General features: G+C 37.6%; 1 protein-coding gene across 5 annotated transcripts in view; it reads right to left on the bottom strand.

Moving 5' to 3' along the window:
• Positions 1–12,715: 12,715 nt before the first annotated feature.
• Positions 12,716–20,042, bottom strand: part of SLCO1C1 (solute carrier organic anion transporter family member 1C1) — an 86,723-nt gene continuing 79,396 nt past the window's right edge. For 3 of the 5 annotated variants that reach the window (XM_015471233.3, XM_005206940.5, XM_010805405.3), the window contains one exon: positions 12,716–18,679. In XM_015471233.3, the coding sequence (XP_015326719.2) occupies positions 18,457–18,679 (223 nt within the window). In that variant the 3' untranslated portion in view covers positions 12,716–18,456. The remainder of the gene's footprint in view (positions 18,680–20,042) is intronic. The other 2 variants (XM_005206939.5, NM_001191509.3) reach the window with 1 other exon arrangement.

The following is a 20,042-nucleotide window of genomic DNA, read 5'->3' on the forward strand; positions in this document are numbered from 1 at the left end:
AGAATATGAGTGTATTTTATTTTAAATATGTAATTAAGTTAAAATGAGGCCACTCAATGGCCCTGAACCCAATTTCTCTGGTTCTTATAACCAGAGGAGATTATGACATAAAAAGAGACATCAAGGATACATCTGTACAGAGAAAATACCACGTGAGCATGTTGAGAAGGCAGCCATCTGCAAGCCAAGATGAAAGTCCTCAAAAGAAACAAAACCTGCCATACCTTGACTTTCGACTTGTAGCCTCTAGACTGAGAAAATGTATTTGTGTTGTTTGAGCTTTACCCAGAGTGGTGTTTTATTGTGGTAACTCTAGAAGACTAATACAGCTCCCAAATTAGAAAATAATTGTTATAAGTGGGACACAGTAATAGTTAATATATTAATAAGATAACTACCACAATAAACATATAAGCAAAGCTAAGAACACAATCTATAAGCTAAGAGATATGACCAATACACATAAAATTTTTAATTCACTAGCAAAGACATGAAAATAAAAACAATGAGATGCTATTTTTATTTATAAAATTGATAAATTAGAAAAGTTTAAGGAAAGGTAATTCCCAGTTTGCCTCAGTGGTAAAGAATCCCCCTGCCAATCCAGGAGACCCAGGAGACTCAGGTTCATTATCTCTGGGTCGGGAAGATCCCCTGAAGGAGGAAATGGCAACCCACTCCAGTATTCTTGCATGGGAAATTCTATGGACAGAGGAACCTGGCAGGCTCTAGTCCATGAGGTCAAAAAGAGTTGGATATGACTGAGTGACTAAACACACACACATATTTGTTTGAAGTATAAAATATTATTGTGAAACATAAACCATGTTCCTGATGGGAAGACTCAAGATTATAAAAATCAGTTACTAAGATTGGTACTAGGAGATTACACGATATTGTGAAACTGTGATTTATAATGAGAATAGAGCTCCTAAGACCACTGGAATTTTCTAAGTGATAAGGTTGAAAAGAGCATCTTTGTTCTTTCTAACAAGCCCCTTTCAACCACCTGAGTTTATGTTTATGCAGTAATTTTAGGAAAATCTCTAAGGAGGTGGGAGCTGATCACCAGGGAAACCAACTACTTGAACCATTGCAACTTTCAGCCCCCTTTCCCACCACCTCCAGGGGTGAGAGAGAGGCTGGAGGTTGAGCTAATCACTAAGGGTCAATGACTTAATATTGACTACTTAATGAAACCTCCATTTCATTAAAAAACAAACAAACAAAACCATAAAGGGATGTGGTTTCAGCAAACTTCAAGTTTGGTAAATACTTGCAAAAATTGGCAGGATGATGTACCTGGAGAGGATGTGAAGGCTTCCTACTCTTCCACATACCTTGCCCCATGCATTTCTTCCATCTGCCTATTCCTGTTGTACCTTATCATAATAAATCAGTAATCTAGTAAGTCTTCCTGAGTTCTGAGAGCTGTCTAGGGCACACCTTGTTTTATTGTGTGTGGTCAGGCTCACTGTGGCTGTCTTCTTGCTCTCTGTACATCCCCTGACCGACCAGTGAGCACTTGCTTCACCTACACCGCTCATTTACCTGACCTTCTTACATACTTGCCCCAGACCCCAGCCACTGATTACTCTTATTGAAGGCTGGTGAGGGATGTTGTCCCTCTACTAGTTTCCCTGGGTGGAGAAGGCGATGGCACCCCACTCCAGTACTCTTGCCTGGAAAATCGCATGGGCGGAGGAGCCTGGTGGGCTGCAGTCCGTGGGGGCGCTAAGAGTCAGACACGACTGAGCAACTTCACTTTCACTTTTCACTTTCATGCATTGGAGATGGAAATGGCAACCCACTCCAGTGTTCTTGCCTGGAGAATCCCAGGGACGGGGGAGCCTGGTGGGCTGCCGTCTATGGGGTTGCACAGAGTCAGACACGACTGAAGTGACTTAGCAGCAACAGCAGCAGCAGCAGTTTCCCTGGGAACTGATAAACCAATCTGAGGTCAATTCCCCCTAAAAACGGCAGTCTTCTCCTCCCCACTCCACCCTGGAAGCAAGACTGCCACCATGTCCTGCTCATCATCTGCCTTACACAGTGTGGTATCACTCCAGGACCTTGCTTCACAGAGATAACATCCCCTTATCTGTCAGACCAGCAGTCCTTAACCTCTTAGGCACCAGGGACTGGTTTTTTGGAAGATAATTATCCCACAGACAAGGCTGGGGTCAGCGGGGTGGTGGTGTTGGTTTCAATTTCTCCTGCAGCTCCTCTCCTGCTGTGTGGCCTGGTTTCTAAGAGGCCATGGACAGGCACTGGGGTTTGGGGACCCCTGCATTTAAACCATTATTGTCTCTGTTGCTGATTCCCGGCCTTTCTTTGGTCTTAAAGCTGGTCAAGTACAGGTCTCCTAGGACTGTGGGGTGCAGTTGAACTTGTGCTTCACAGATAATCTAGTTTTTATTTATTTATTTTAATATAAATTTATTTATTTTAATTGGAGGCTAATTACTTTACAATATTATATTGGTTTTGCCATACATCAACATGAATCCACCACGGGTGTACACATGTTCCTCATCCTGAACCCCCCTCCCACCTCTCTCCCCATATCATCCCTCTGGGTCATCCCAGTGCACCAGCCCCAAGCATCCTGTATCCTGCATGGAACCTGGACTGGTGATTTGTTTCATATATGATATTATACATGTTTCAATAGTTTGTAGTTTTAATTGATGGTTTGTGGCCACCCTGTATCAAGCAAGTCTGTTGGCTCGGTTTTTCCATTAGTATTTTCTCATTTTATGTATTTTTGTTACATTTTGATAATTCTCAGAATGTTTCAAATGTTTTCATTGTTTGTTATGGTGAACTGTGACCAGTGATCTATAATGTTACTACCATGTATGATTTGCTAAAGGCTGAAATGATGGTTAGCACTTTTTTTTTAGCAATATAAAGTATTATTGAATTAAGGTAAGTACACGGTTTTATGAAACATAATGTTGGGAATTCCTTGTGTCTGGTGGCTTAGGACTCTGAGGTCTCATTGTGGAGGGCCTAGGTTCAATCCTAGCCAAATGCTGGGGAGCTAAGGTTGCACACGTGGCATGGCAGCCATGTGGCATGGGTGAAAAAAAAATATATGTATATAATGCTATTGCACACTTAATTGATTGTATTTCACTTCATTGCAGTGGTCTGGAACAGAACCTGCAGAATTTCTGAGCTTTGCCTGTATTGAACCTGAAGAGGTCGTTGTGGTCACCTTTAACTTATAGCCAGATGGTCAGAAGCCCAGGTGATAATCTGCACTTGTGATTGGCTCTGAAGGGGACGGCCAGTCCTGTGGGATAAGCACTTAATCTGTGGCATCTGACAATTACTCTAAATAGAATTGAGTTTAATTGTAGGACACCCAGCTGGGGTTGGCAAAACGTTTGGTGTGGGGGAAGAATAAACTCTGCTTGAGAAAAATGGCGATTTTCTCTTTCTTTAAATGTTACATATGATACAGATAGCAAGCAGATAGGGGTTTTTTTTGTTTTTTTTGTCTTTTAAATTAAGAGTCTCAGTTGGATACTTTTGGAACTTGACGTGATAATCCTAAAGTTATTCAGGAAAAATAAAGTGAGCATATTTAAGAAAAATTGTTTTCAATATTCATTTATTTTTTGGCTGCTCTGGTCTTTGCTGTTTTGCCTAGGCTTCCTTTAGTTGTGGGGAGTGGGGGCTACTCTCCAGTTGCAGTGTACGGGCTTGTCATTGTGGTAGGTCCCCTTGTTGTGGCTCAAAGGCCCTAGGGGTACTGGCTCAGTAGTTGTGGTACAGGGGCTTAGTTCCCAACATTCATGTGAAATCTTCCTGGACCAGCGATTAAACCCATGTTCCCTGCCTTGGCAGGTGGATTATTAACCGCTGGATCACCAGGGAAGTCCAAGAAATTTTGAAAATGAATCTTATGAAGGAAGACGTGAATTTTTAGAAATTAAAATGTATTTTTACATTTTATAGATATAATTCTTATATAGAGTGACCCTAGGCAGAAATAGGCATATTAATGAGATTAGAAAGTCCCCAGACACCCATAATTTAATAAGTTTTAAAGGTACAGAATCAGGACTTAAAAAAAAACTTTTTGTATTGGGGTATATTAATTTAACAATGTTGTGATAGTTTCGGGTGAACAGCGAAGGGACTCAACCATACATATACATGTATCCATTCTCCCCCAACTCCACTCCCGTCCAGGCTGCCACATAACACTGAGCAGAGTTCCATGCGCTCTACTGTAAGTCCTTGTTGGTTATCCATTTTAAACAGCAATGTGTACCTGTCTGTAATAAGTATTATTAAATTAATAGCATTGGGACAAGTGTCTACAATTTGTCAAACCAATGAGGCTGTTTGTCTCAAAATTTTACATCAAAAGAGATATTTTAAATATCTTTAGAAATTAAATTATAAATACAGATAAATATAGGTAATTGTATCATCTTAAGGTAAATTATTTTAAGCACATTGAAAATATAAAATCTATAGAGAAAGGAGATATTTGATTGTATAAATTTTCAAAAAATCTTCAACTTTAAAAATCAGGTACAAAAATTTAAAATTTAGTCCCTGTTACAAGTTGAATTATGTTCCCCCCAAATTCATATTTTAAAGCCCTAACAGCCAGAACCTCAGAATATGAGTGCATTTGGTGATAGGGCTTTAAATATGTAATTAAGCTAAGATGACCATTGAAATGGCCCTAACCCAATAGAGTTTTAGGATTGGTTCTTAAAACAAGAGATCAGGACAGAAAAAGAGACCCCAAGAATACATACACAGAGACAAAAGACCATGTAAGCACAGTGAGAAGACAGCCATCTGCAAGCCAAGATGAGAGTCCTCAAAAGGAAAAAAAAAACTTGCCAAACGTTAACCTTGGACTTCTAGCCTCTAGACTGTGAGAAAATACATTTCTGTTGTTTGAACTTTACCCAGGGTGGTATTTTGTTGTGACATCTCTAGCAAACTAATACAGCTCCCAAATTAGAAAAATAATTATTATATTGGGACACAATAATGGTTAACATTATCAATAAGACAACTACCACAATAAACATCTAAGCAAGGCTATGAACACAATCTATAAAATGAAAGATATGACCAATACACATATAAAATTTTAACACACTAGCAAAGACTTGAAATTCAAAACTTTAAGATGCCATTTTTAATTTATAAAATTGATAAATTAGTGAAGTTTGAGGAGAGCTAATTCCCAAGTGGCTCAGTGCTAAAAGAATCTGCCTGCCAATGTAGGAGACATAGGAGACTCAGATTTGATCCCTGAGTAAGGAAGATCCCCTAGAGGAGGAAATGGCAACACACTTCAGTATTCTTACCTGGAAAATTGCTGGGACAGAGGAGCCTGGTGGGCTATAGTCCTTGGGGTCCCCAAAAGTCAAACACAACTGAGTGTAAGTATACACACATATTTGTTTAAAGTAAAAAAATATATATATATTATGAAACATAATGATGGGAAGACTCAAGATTATGAAATTATCAGTTACTCAGGTTGGTACTGGGCTTCTCAGATGGCACTGCTGCTGCTGCTGCTGCTGCTGCTGCTAAGTCGCTTCAGTCGTGTCCGACCCTGTGTGACCCCATAGACAGCAGCACACCAGGCTCCCCCATCCCTGGGATTCTCCAGGCAAGAACACTGGAGTGGGTTGCCATTTCCTTCTCCAATGCATGAAACTGAAAAGTGAAAGTGAAGTCGCTGTCGTGTGTGACTCTTTGTGACCCCTGGACGGCAGCCTACCAGGCTCCTCCGTCCATGGGATTTTCATGGCAAGAGTACCGGAGTGGGTTGCCATTGTCTTCCTGTCAATGCAGGAGACAGAAAAGACGTGGGTTTGATCCCTGGGTCAGGAAAATCCCCTGGGGGAGGAAATGGCAACCCACTCCAGTATTCTTGCCTGGAGAATCCCATGGACAGAGGAGTCTGGCAGGCTACAGTCCATGGGGTTGCAAATAATCAGACACAACTGAAGCAACTTAGCACGCAAGGTTGATTTTAGTAGATTACATGATATTGTGAAACTATGATTTATAATAAGAACAGAGCTCCTAAAACCACTGGAATTCTCTAAGTGATAAAGTTGAAAAGAGCATCTTTGTTCTTTCTAACAAGCCCCTTTCAACCACCTGAGTTTATGTATAAGCAGTAATTTTAGGAAAGTCCCAAAGGAGGTGGGGCTGGTTGCCAGGGAAACCAACTGTTTGAACCACTGCAACTTTCAGCCCCCTTCCTTACCACCTCCAGGGATGGGAGACAGGCTGGAGGTTGATTTAATCACTAATGGTCAATGACTTAATATTGCTTATCCATTAAAACCTCCATTAAAAAAAAACAAACATAATGGGATGTGTGGTTTCAGACAACTTCCAGGTTGGTAAACAAGTGCAGGAGTTAGGAGGGTGATGCACCTGGAGAGGATGTGAAAACTTCCTACTCTCCTACACACCTTGCCCCATGCATTTCTTCCATCTGCCTATTCCTGAGTTGTACCTTGTCACAGTAAATCAGGAGTCTAATAAGCCTTCCTGAGTTCTATGAGCTGTCTGGGGATTACCTTCTTTTATTGTGTGTGTAGTCAGGCCACACCTGGTGGCTGTTCTGTTCTCTGTATATCCCCTTCCCAACCAGTGAGAGCCTGCTTCACCTACACCCTACTCACTTACCTGGCCTTCTTACATACTTGCCCCAGACCCCAGCCACTGATTGCTCTTATTAAAGGGCAGTGAGGGGGCGGTTCCCTGGGAACAGATAAATCAACCTGAATTCAATTCCTCCTATAACTGGCAATATACCCCTCCCCCTGGAAGCCAGACTGTGGCCCTATCCTGTTTACCATCTGCCTCACAAGGTGGAGTGTTGCTCCAGGACCTTGCTTCAGAGTGGTAAGCTGCCTTCATCCATTAGACCAGCAGTCCCTAACCTCTTAGGCAGCAGGCACTGGTTTGGTGGAAGACAGTCTTTCTGTGAACAAGGCTGGGGGTGGTGGGGTGGTGATGGTGGTTTCAGTCTCTCCCCCATCTCCTCTCCTGCTGTGTGACCTGGTTTCTAAGAGGTCATGGATGGGCACAAGGGTTTGCAGACCCCTGCCTTAAACCATTGTCTCTGTCGCTGACTCCTGTCCTTTCTTCTTGTCTTAAATTTGGACAAGTACAGGTCTCCTAAGACTGCAGGATGCAGCCCAACTCATGCTTCACAGATAATTGCGGGTTTTGTTTTTTTTTCTGATTGATGGTTTGTGACCACCCTGTGTCAGGCAAGTCTGTTGGCTCTGTTTTTCCAATAGTATCTGCTCACCCTTGTGTCTGTGTCACATTTTAGTAATTTTCAGAATATTTCAAATGTTTTCATTATTATAGTGAACTGTAATCAATGGTCTATAAGGTTACTACTGTGTATGAATTGGTAAAGGCTGAGATGATGGTTAGCATTTTTTAATAATATAAAGTATTATTTAAGGTATGTACATTGTTTTATTAGATATAATGCTGGGAATTTCCTGTTGATCCAGTGGTAAGGACTCTGAGCTCTCATTGCTGAGGGTCTGGGTTCAATCCCTTCTAAGGGCCCAGGGAACTAAGATCCCACAAGTGGCATGTCAGTTGTCTCGTGAAAGCAAAAAAAAAAAAAAAAAGATATAATGCTATTCACACTTAATTGATTCTATTCACTTTATTGAGGTGGCCTGAAAGTGAACCAGCAGTATTTCTGAGGTTTGCCTGTTATGAACCTGAGCTTGTGGTCATCTTTTATTTATAGCCAGATGGTCAGAAGCCCAGGTGATAACCTGTACTTGTGATTGGCCTCTGAAGGGGATGCCCAGTCCTGTGGGATGAGCACTTAATCTGTGGCATCTGACAATTACTCTAATTAGATAGAATTGAGTTAAAGTTTAGGACACTTAAGGGCTTCCCTGGTAGAACAGCTGGTAAAGAATCCACCTGCATAGTGGAAGACCTGGGTTTGATCCCTGGATTAGGAATTCCCTGGAGAAGGGAACGGCTACCCATTCCAGTATTCTGGTCTGGAGAATTCCATGGACTGTATAGTCCATGGGGTTGTAAAGCGTTGGACATAACTGAGCGACTTTTATTTTCACTTTAGGACACCCAGCTGGGGTTGGTGAAATGGTTGGTGGTGGGTGTGGGGAGACACCCTGCTTGAGAAAGTGGGAATTTTCTTTTACTTAAATGTCATATATAGTACGGAGAGGAAGCAGGTAGGTTTTTTTTTTTTTTCCCTCTTTTAGATTAATAGTTTCAATTGGGTATTTTTGGAACTTGACATAATAATCCTGAATTTATTCAGGGGGAAAAAGAGTGAGCATATTTAAGAATTTTTTCAGTATTTGTTTTTGGCTGTGCTGGTCTTCGTTGTTGCTTGGCTTTCTCTTGTTGTGGTGAGTAGGGGCTGCTCTCTAGTTGCGGCGCTTAGCCTCTCACTGAGGTGGCTTCTGTTGTTGTAGAGCCTGGGCTTTAGGGCACCCTGGCTTCAGTACTTGTGGCACGTGGCTCAGGAGTTGCAACCAGGAGCTTAGTTGCTCCATGACTCATGGAATCTTTCAGGGCCAGGGATGTAACTCATGTCCTGCATTGGCAGATAGATTCTTAACCACTGGGCCACGAGGGAAGTCCAAGAACTTTTGAAAATGAATCATATGAAGGAAGACATCAATTGTTAGAAACTGAAATGTGCTTTTACATTTTACAGTTATAATTTGTATATAGAGTGATCCTAGACAGAAATAGGTATATTAATTAAACTAGAAAGTCCCCAAACACCCATAATGTAAGAAGTTTTAAAGGTGGAGAATAAGGATTATTAAATTAACAGTATTGGGTTATGTCTAACCATTTGTCAAAATAATGGGATTCCTTATCTCAAAATACTACATCAAAATAAACTGAGATATTTTAAATATCTTAGCTTTAGAAATTAAATTATAAAACAGGTAGATGTAAGTAATCATCATCTTAAGGTAAGAAAATTCTTTTAAGCACATATGCAAATATAGAATCTATAGAGAAAGGAGATATTTGACTATATAAAATTTTTAAATGTATAAATTTAAAAAATCACATTAAAAATTAAAATTTAGCCCCTGTTACGTGTTGAATGTCTTTCTCCCCAGATTTGTATGTTAAAGACCTAGTATGTAGTACCTGAGAATATGAGTGTATTTGGTGATAGAGTCTTTAAAGATGTGATTAAGCTAGTGATAAAGAATCCACCTGCCAATGCAGGAGATGCAAGAGATGCAGGTTTAATCCCTGGGTTGGGAAGATCCCTGGAGTAGGAATACCCATTCCAGTATTCTTGCCTGGGAAATCTCATGGACAGAGGAGCCTGGAGGGCTATAGTTTAAGGGATCACAAAGAGTCAGACAAGACTGAACATGCAAGCCTAAGTTAAAATGAGGCCATTAGAATGGGCCTGCCTGAGTCCAGTCATTCTGGTTCCTATAAAAAGAAATTAGGACAGAAAAAGAGACACTGAGGACTCATATGCACAGAGAAAAGACTGTGTAAGCACAGTAAGAAAGCAGTCATCTGCAGGCCAAGACTAGAACCCACACAAAGAAACAACAAAACTTGCCAAGCATTGACCTTGAACTTCTAGCCTCTAGACTGTGAGAAAACACATTTTCTGTTGTTTGAGCTTTATCCAGGATGGTATTTTGTTGTGGCAGCTTTAGGAAACTAATAGAGCCCCCATATTTAAAAAAAATGGTTATTATACATGGGACACAATAATGATTAGTATCATTAAATCTATAACCATAAACATATAAGCAAGGCTGTGAACACAATCTATAGAAGAAGAAATAAGAAATATGATCAATACACATATAAAAGTTTTAAGTCACTAGTAAAGACATTAAAATAAAAATATTGAGATACCATTTCAACATATACAGTTGATTAATTAGTGAAGCTTGAGGAGAGCTAATCTTTTAAGTGTTGTTTGTGTCAGGCTCTACTATCTTTGTCTTTTGGAATGCTGTTGATTTGTATGTCTGAAATATTCTATCACTAGGAATCTATTTTAAATAAAGATAAGGAGAGGATGCATGCACAGAAGTTGCCTTGTAGATTTGTTTATATAGCAAAAAGATTTAGAAAGTAAAAATTATTAATAACTTTAAAGTTGTAAATCCTTGATTATATTAGTAAAAAAAAAATCTTGGACTTGTGGGTAGGAGTGGATGTTGGAAGTAAAAACTTTTTAGTTAAAAGTTTTAAAGTTTTAGCTTTATTGAGCAATAATTGACATATACCCATTCATCTGTTGACAAACATGTAGTTTTCATACAAGATCTTGTCTATTGTGAATAATGATGCAATGAACATAGAAGGGTGGATATATCTTTGAGATTCTGTTTTTATTTCCTTTAGATATATTCCTAGAAGTGAAATTGTTGGATTATATGGTAATTATATTTTAATTTTTTGAGGAATCTCCATACTGTTTTCAATAGTGGCTGCACAAATGTATTAATAATTCCTACCAATAGTGTACAAGTGTTCTCTTTTTCCACATCTTTCCCAACACTCACGTCTGGTCTTTTTGATGGTAGCCATTCTAACAGGTGTGAAGTGGTATCTTGTGGTTTTGATTTACATTTCCCTGATGATTAGTGATATTGAGCATCTTTTCACATATCTGTTAGCCATTTGTATATTTTCTTTGGAAAATGCTTATTCAGATGCTGTGCCCATTTTTAAATCAGTGTGTTTCTTTTACCCTTGAGCTCTATGAGTTGTTTATTTTGGATATTTACCACTTACATGATTTGCAAATATTTTCTTCCACTCCATAGGTTGCATTTTCATTTTGTTGAGGGTCTCCTTTGCTGTGCAGTAGCTTTTTAGTTTTATGTAGTCCCACATATTTATTTTTGCTATTGTTGTGCTTGCTTTTGGTGCAAATCTAGAAAACCATGCCATGACTAATGTCAAGGAGGTGATCCCTATTTTTCTTCTAGGAGCTTTATGGTTTCAGGTCTTACATTTAAGTCTTTAAAACTTAACATTTTGAATATTTAATCTTACATGAAGAAAGTCAATAGATAACATTTATTGTCTGATTCTTGGTATTTTTAAAAAAGGAGAATGATATCAATGTATATTTTTATAATTTTGGGTTAGCCAATTGCAGAATATTTCCCAGATTGCTAAAAAAGTGGCTGTAACTTCTATATTGCTGAGAAATAAAAGCAAAAATATAATACATATAGCATATGAAAGAATGTAAGGAAAGCATAAGGGAAAATTTAATGAATAATATAACAAAACTAAAACCAAAATATGTGATAATTAAATGACTTATTGATATGCAAAATTTAAAAGTGGAAATAAAATTCAATTTGGAACTGTTAACAAATGTCTAATGTTAAACAAAGTATAGGAAACTTTTAAAAATAAAGGAAGGACCAAAGATATATCAAGTAAACATAATAAAGCAGAAATGGCAATATTAATTAATGAAGATAATTATTTAAAAATAAAAGTCAAAGTATTAACTATGACAAAGTTTTAATAATCAAATATATACATTATAATAGTTGTGAAATACAATGTTCAATTCTACGAATAAAACCTTTTTAAAAGTAGAAGTAATTCACAAAAATTTGTTCAATTATAATTGGGAGATTTTGACATATTGTAACTCTAAAGCCTTGAAGAGAAAACAGGAAAGAAAATAAGTATCAAAAGATATGAGTAGTATAATTGTTTGGTTTGGTAAATATATATGTAGTATTATCCTTTATAATCAATAAACATACTTTATTTTCATAATCTGAACATTTTCAAATATTGATGACTGCCTTAAATCCTCAAATTTCCAAAATGATAAAGTGAGTAGGCTACATTCCCTAATTATAAATGTAGTTAGTTAATCTAAAAACTTAAAGTTTAAACTGAAATATTCAAACACAGGGAAATTTTGAATCATTCTACTTTTAGAGAAAATAGGAATTCTGAATCAAATAGAAAATCAAGAATGCATTTGTAAACAGTTAGGAAAATATTCTGGGTACTGCAGTATGGCAAAACTTTGTATTATGAATAAAACTGAAGATTAAGGCATGTTAAATTTTCTAAGCTAGATCATACAGTTATATGCCTACTCATCAAGTATTTAGGTAAGTAATTTTTTTTTAAGGTAAATAGTTGTGTGTGTTTTTTTTTTTAAGCATGCATAAACAAAGTAGAAGGGAAAAAAAAATTAAGTAGCAGGGAAACAGAATCCAAATGCTCTTTCTCTGAAAAGTCCAGTGAAACAAGTTCCTGGCAAGCACAATATGCAAAAAAGACAAATCCAAATACACGAAATTAAGAATGGGAAAAGCATAATAATTATCTTAATTTCTCTAAGCTTACAATATTAAAAATGTCTTTTAAAAACTTGGAAAATTTTTCTAGAAAAATTTACAAATGTTGAAAATTGAAATCAGTAAACAAATTTTTTTTGGAAAAGCTACAATAACCAATACACAACTTTTCAAGGTATTATTTCTCAAAAAAGTCTAAAATGTAAGAGCAGCAGATAGTTCCTGTGCTACAAAATCTTTTCCAGACATTTAAAAATAAGATAGTTTTCTAGTTAATTTTATAAAACTGCATAATCCTGATATCAGAAGCTGACAAAGATAGCAACATTTTTAATAAAGAGGAGGATAAACTTGTGTTTTCCAAATATATTGTATGGAAGATTAGTCAGGTCCAAGACTTGTTAATAAAGCTGTAGATTTAATGCCAAATAAATTTGAAATGCACACTCCCTTTTAATGCCAAATAAATTTGAAATGCACACTCCCTTTTTAGGACATTGGTAATCTACAGAATCACATCAAAGAATCAGAGATTCTGCAAACATGTGAGAGCTAACATTAAATATTCCAAAATTATACAAACATAAAACAGTTTTAAACATCACACTTATTAATATTTAAATATGCTACCATTAGGCTGGTTCATAGTAGGTCCTCATTAAATATGTTTTCCTTCTTTTTAATTTTTTTCCTAATGGTAGATTCCATAACTTCAACAGTAGATGGTGTTGACAATGATCATGATCGTAAGCTTCAAGCCTTTCCTATGTGTAACAGTTGCAGAGTTGACATTTTAACAATGTGAAAATAGAGGTACAGCTAACAGGAAGATATACCAGAGTTTGCAGATATAAAGGGAAGGGAGCGGATCTCTAAGGTCTTCATTTTATAGAGTGGGGAAAATTATAATACTCAATGTTTATTGAATAAGAAATGAAGGTATCAATGTGATATTTGAGGAAACTAGAATAGTGACCTCACTATGTAGAGATTACTGAGGGATGAGTAAGTGAAATTAGTTCTAATCTAATAGAACACTGACATAATCAGTCAATAAACATTGCCCACGATAATAAATCAAGAAAGGGGTGTGTGCATACTATTTAAAGATAATGGAAGTGACCATCAGAAAAACCAACAAAACAAACTGGTTAGAAGTAATTCCCTTGAGGAACAGAAGTGAAGGTGTGGAGGACTGTTTACTTCTCATTTTAAATCATTTGATTTTTTTTAACCATGTGCATGATTTAGTATGCTAAAACTTCTCTAACGTCCATGTGCAAAATTGGCTTTCAGCAAAGTTAGTGGAAGACAACAATTTAGGATCTGAGAGAGTTAATTCCTAGACAGATTGATAAGAAGTCCAGGGTCCCCAAGGAGAAGAAAGGGGTCTGGAGCTCTCGAAATGGAGATAGGGGTCTGGAATTCTCAAGGAGGAGAGGACAAACTTTTTTTTGTCTACATTCCTTGAAAGTGAAGTCACTCAGTTGTGTTGGACTCTGCGACCCATGGACTGTAGCCCACCAGGCTCCTCTGTCCATGGGATTCTCTAGGCAAGAATACTGGAGTGGGTTGCCAGTTCCTTCCAGTCTTCAGTTCAGTTCAGTTCAGTTCAGTTGCTCAGTCATGTCCAACTCTTTGCGACCTCATGAATCGCAGCATGCCAGGCCTCCCTGTTCAACACCAACTCCCGAAGTTCACTCAGACTCACGTCCATCGAGTCAGTGGTGCCATCCAGCCACCTCAACCTCTGTCGTCCCCTTCTCCTCCTGCCCCCAATCCCTCCCAGCATCAGAGTTTTTTCCAACGAGTGAACTCTTCTCATGAGGTGGACAAAGTACTGGAGTTTCAGCTTTAGCATCATTCCTTCCAAAGAAATCCCAGGGCTAATCTCCTTCAGAATGGACTGGTTGGATCTCCTTGCAGTCCAAGGGACTCTCAAGAGTCTTCTCCAACACCACAGCTCAAAAGCATCAATTCTTCAGTGCTCAGCTTTCTTCACAGTCCAACTCTCACATCCATACATGACCACTGGAAAAACCATAGCCTTGACTAGATGGACCTTTGTTGGCAAAGTAAAGTCTTTGCTTTTCAATATGCTATCTATGTTGGTCATAATTTTCCTTCTAAGGAATAAGCGTCTTTTAATTTCATGGCTGCAATCACCATCTGCAGTGATTTTGGAGCCCCCCAAAATAAAGTCTGACAATGTTTTCACTGTTTCCCCATCTATTTACCATGAAGTAATGGGACCAGATGCCATGATCTTTGTTTTCTGAATGTTCAGTTTTAAGCTAACTTTTTCACTCTCCTCTATGACCTTCTTCACTTTCTGCCATAAGGGTGGTGTCATCTGCATATCTGAGGTTACTGATATTTCTCCCAGCAATCTTGATTCCAGCTTGTGCTTCTTCCAGCCCAGCATTTCTCATGATGTACTCTGCATGTAAGTTAAATAAGCAGGGTGACAATATACAGCCCTGACGTACTCCTTTTCCTATTTGGAACCAGTCTGTTCCATGTCCAGTTCTAACTGTTGCTTCCTGGCCTGCATACAGGTTTCTCAAGAGGCAGGTCAGGTGGTCTGGTATTCCCATCTCTTTAAGAATTTTCCACAGTTTATTGTGATCCACACAGTCAAAGGCTTAGTCAATTACAAAATTCAGTATAAATTCTGTACTAGGGATTATACAACAACAATGTATCCTGCTTGAGGACAGTTTCTTCTTCCTGAAAACCTTCTGGCTAATCCTGCTATCTTAAAATGTAAATTATGGGAATGGGTGTAGTTAGATCTTTACAACCTCCAGACATTCTTTTGATTCATTGTAATAACTAATTAAAAGGTATATAACTCCATTGCTAACACTAGCAAGGGGGGTACTCTTTCTACCTCCTTCTGATGTCTATGTCAGAAGCTTTCTCTATCTCTTTTATACTTTAATAAAACTCTATTGCACAAAAGCTCTGAGCGATCAAGCCTCGTCTCTGGCCCTGGATTGAATTCTTCTCCTCCGGAGGCCAAGAATCCCAGCATCTATTCATGGTTCAGCAACAACCTTTCAGATCTAGGTTAATATGGGTATAACATAGCTGTTTGAATTTGATCAACCTCAGATTTAATCTTGGCTTTACCATCTATGAGAACACCTTGGCCTTGGAAGAGTCACTAAAACTCTCTAAGCTTTCTCTGAAACTTCATATCAGTACTCACACCTAACACATAAGTTATTTTGACCTTTGAAATTGAGATAATGTGTCTAAAGCATTTAGCACAGGTAAAGAGAGTGCTTAATTAATTAATATTAATTGTTATACTTAAAATTGTTATAACAATTATAGCCAGACATGTTACAGTCAATTTGCTCTTTCAGTCTCCTTTTATGTCTGACTCTACAAATTTATAGTAAGTGAAGATTTCTTAAATTCACATACTCACAACATTCTTCCAGCTATTTTTAGGTGTTTTATATTGTTTGCTTTTATTACTGGCTTTAGAGGTATCATAATATAATGGGAGAAGCCAGCATTAGTGTGACTGCCTCCACCTTGAGCAAGTTATGTAATCCAATTTAAGTCACTCCATTTATAAAATTATACTGCTAGAGCATTACCTGTCTGAAGGTTAGAGTGAATCAGATGTTCTTTTGAGGTGTTGGTGACCTCCAGGGATCATGAATGTACAGTAAATGAATAGACTGGTGCAATTGTGGGATCCCACACATCTGTCAAGGCCTTACCTCTAATATTTGGCCCTGGGGCTGAGAGAATCTCTGAAATGGGGTTTGGTTTGTCAAAAAAAAAAAAAAAAAATCATTTATTTTCTGAGCCATAAAAAAATCTCTTTTCTTCTGTCAGATGAATTTACTCATCTAAAGCATCAAGGTTCCTTTTACTAAATTCACTTTGACCCTAAATGATATCCTCCTATACCATACAGCTGAATTTAGTATGTATAATTCCACTGTTCAAGTAATGGGTATGCATAAAAATATGCTTTTTGTTGACAGTTGGTGTTTTTATGAAAAAGTCATTATAAATATCCTTTATGCTAATTTTTATTTTTCAAGTCATTCAGGAGTACATTGGATAGGATCCTGTTTAGAAATTTACTTGCAAAGAAGTTATTTTTCAGGATATTGCTACAAAGGCTTTGAAAAATAAAGAGGATGTGGGAGACAGGATGAGGAACTTGAATTTTAATTACATCTCTACAAAGAAAACTCTTGACAAGTGTACCTACTCACCCATTCAGTAAATATTTCTTATGGGTAAGACTGATACTGAGACAACAAAAGGGATTTTTGCTCACAAATTAGTGCAGCAGCAGCAGGTTTAAAGTAGGCCTTCTAGAAACAAAACCAGTCTATGTTCATTTAAAAAAATAGCAAAATAGGAAATAATCTTGTACCACCAATTCAAATAAAAGGGAAAAATTAATATATATTTAAAGAAGTTTTTTCTGTTCTCCACCCCCACACTTTTCATCTCTGGTTTTTTCCATTCATCATATTCTCAGGACTGGTACATAAGGGGGGAAATTTAGAGACTATAAACCTTTTTGTCTGTACTATATGATCCTTGAACTATGTGAGTAAGGTGACTGCATTTCTCAGCTGGACCTTTTTGTTTAACTTGGTCTCCTAAGAAATACTTCAAAAAGGCATGTTGTTGGGAGTTCCCTGTTTGTGTTTTCTGAAGGCTGCTAAGAACAAGACTTTACTTGTGGGGAGGGGTGGATCTACCTAAGTCTGTGTTTCTTGGGAAGGTCAGGCCCCTCCCAGGGTGCAGCTGTGATAGAGGAAGACGTAACACATCGCAGAGCTGAAGATTAGAGATGGCGGACTGCTGAATCTGCTAGTTTTAGTGAGAGCAAGACCAGGACGTCAGTCAAGAGGAAATGCCTGGCTTGACTTTTTCAGTTGCAGACAGAGAACTATATGGCAGGGTGTACCAGTGGTACCTCCCCATCCGGAAACCTTGAGACAGATGCCAGGAAGGGCACCAAAAGGGACCATACCCACCACCACCCAACCCATCACTCTGTGTTCCTATCATAATATATAAGTTCACTGTAGATTTTCAGAAATTTCAAATATATATCAGTACCATGTCACAGTCATAAGTCTGGAGCTACTTATAGACTTTAAAATGTGGGCAGTATGAACAATATTTTTTACTCCATTAAATTCATAGAAGGACAGGAAAGCATATAAATTTTATTACTTCACAACTATGGTCACTTAAAAAAAATCTCACACAAAAAGTAGAAATAATGAACAGCAGAAGAGTTAGTAATTCAAAATTCGAATCCTCCAAGATCATTTGCAATGATAGAGCAAATAGATACTATATAGATTGATACAGTAATCTATATCAGTTACTGTATTTCAAAAGAAAGGAGCTTAAAATGAAATCTTCCTCTACATGTTCTTACTCTATCCAAACATCATTATTGAGTTGATATTTGAAGGATGATGTTTCTTAGGTAGGTCATGCTAGTAGCAAAGAATCTACTCTGCTAGTGCACGAGACAATAGAGACACACGTTCAGTCCCTGGGTCAGGAAGATCCCCTGGCATAGGAAATGATGGCAACCTACTCTAGAGGCCTTGCCTGGAAAATTCCATGGACCAGAGGAGCCTGGCGGGCTACAGTCTGTGGGGTTGCAGAGAGTCAGATACAACTGAGTAACTGAACACACATGCAAAATGTTTAATGTTTTTCCTTAAGTATTCTCTAATCCCAGGCAAGTATGTCAGTTTGGAAATTACATACAGCCATTAAATTAAATTGACAATTGTTCTACTAGAAGTACAGCTAATATGTCAATGGGCAGAGAAAAAATTCAGCAGAATGAGTAAATAATATAAGGAATTTGTTTATAAATTAAAACATTTAAGATTAACTTTACCATCTACATCTTCTATAACATGATTAATTATATTTGTTATCAGGTACAGTATCAAAAACAAAGTAGACAGCTTTTTGAAAGGAGAAAGAATTCACACACTTAAAACCCTTCTGATTAAAATTGGTTTGCAGAATTTCCAGAAATCAGAAAACATGGCTTCAAGTCACCACCATTTTTCTAAAGTTGTGTTTCCTTGCCTGGCCAATAGTTGGGTTGTAGCAAATGATCACTTGTAGTACAATTCTCCTTCCTGATTCTTGTTGACACCATTGTTCTTTCTCTCTTGGTTCTGAAGCTTCGGTGTTTTGAAACATAATTTTTTTTTAAAGTGAAAAGCACTGCAGTACTTAGGAAAATGGACATTATGCCAAGCATCATGGTTAGTCCCAGATATATATGTCTAGAAGAAGACAGAATCTCAGTCTTAATTATTGTAGCTATCCAATTTTAAATAAAATATAATAATATCCCAAAATATCAATATCAATGAAATCAGTCAATATCAGTAAAACTATCATGAGGATGGTTTTCTTTAAGAATGCCGATTCAGTGGCTATAAAAGGCCTTTCTGTGAACATTTGACAGACTATTGAAGGCAGTAAGCTAATATAAAGCAAATTTTTAGTAGTACCATCATTTTCAGTTACTGCTAATTATATAATCCTTTCCATCCTCTCTGTAACTTATTTCCTTAGACCAGGTGACTATATACCTATTTGCTTAGAACAGTCCCAGCATAAGCTAGCATCAGCTAGTGTTGTCGCAGGTCAATCTGCCCCCTTTCCTTGTCAAAAATATCCAAATTTGAATGATAAATTATATGGTTATCCTCCCCTTGAAACTTGCCCAAATTCACTCCTACAGAAAAACTGCAAGAAGTGACATTAAGGGGGAATTGGAGATCTCAGTACACTAGAGTGACCTAAGCAAACCAGAGGTTTACATCAGTATCTTCCATGAGAAGCCTTTAGTTCTATTAGATCCTAAGACATGAAAGTCTGAAAGCACAGGTTGAATTATTCATGCTGGTCACCTTGTATGTACACTCACAGTCTCTGAGTTACATTGTCTTTACAGAAAATATAGCCTGGGTAAATGTGAATAAAGTGCCAATTTTCCTCATAGATCAGGTGTCTTTCAAAGACCAACATAAATTTCTCACATATCATCAAAGCCTATTAAGTCAAGCAAATTTATTTGAGATGGTCAGCTCAATTCACATCCAACTTCCAACTTCCAGGGTTTAGCACTGTTTATTTTTCTAGAGAATACTCAGCATGTAAATTGGAAAAAAAAAAAAAGTCCTCCTTGCTTTTAAGCCATTGAAGCAATAAGGGGACTAAATGTTTGCTGAATTGCACTGAATGATACCATAGTGAAAAATCCATGCCCTCAACCCCGTACACACATAGAGAAAACCTTTTACTTTTATGCATTTCAAGTACTGGAATAATTGAACATCAGTTTGGCAATAGAAGCCGGACAGATTTAGAGCCAAATCCAAATCTTGCCCAGGGGGATTATATCTGACGTAAATGGGACAGTTTGGCTCAGTTTGGCGGGGGCAGGGGGGAAAGAATTAAACCCCAAATGTGACCTAAATCTAAATGCTTCTGAGTTTCAGGGACTTAACTGAGTTGTGTGCATAAACTTTGAAAATCCTACTCTATTCTGAAATCTTCTGTCTTATCTTTTTTAAATGATGGGAGTCAAGATTAAGAATGAAAGAAAACAAAAGATCTAGCCAAATGGTCAGATAATAA

The sequence above is a fragment of the Bos taurus genome, chromosome 5 (assembly GCF_002263795.3).
Source record: "Bos taurus isolate L1 Dominette 01449 registration number 42190680 breed Hereford chromosome 5, ARS-UCD2.0, whole genome shotgun sequence".
Taxonomy (NCBI): domain Eukaryota; kingdom Metazoa; phylum Chordata; class Mammalia; order Artiodactyla; family Bovidae; genus Bos; species Bos taurus.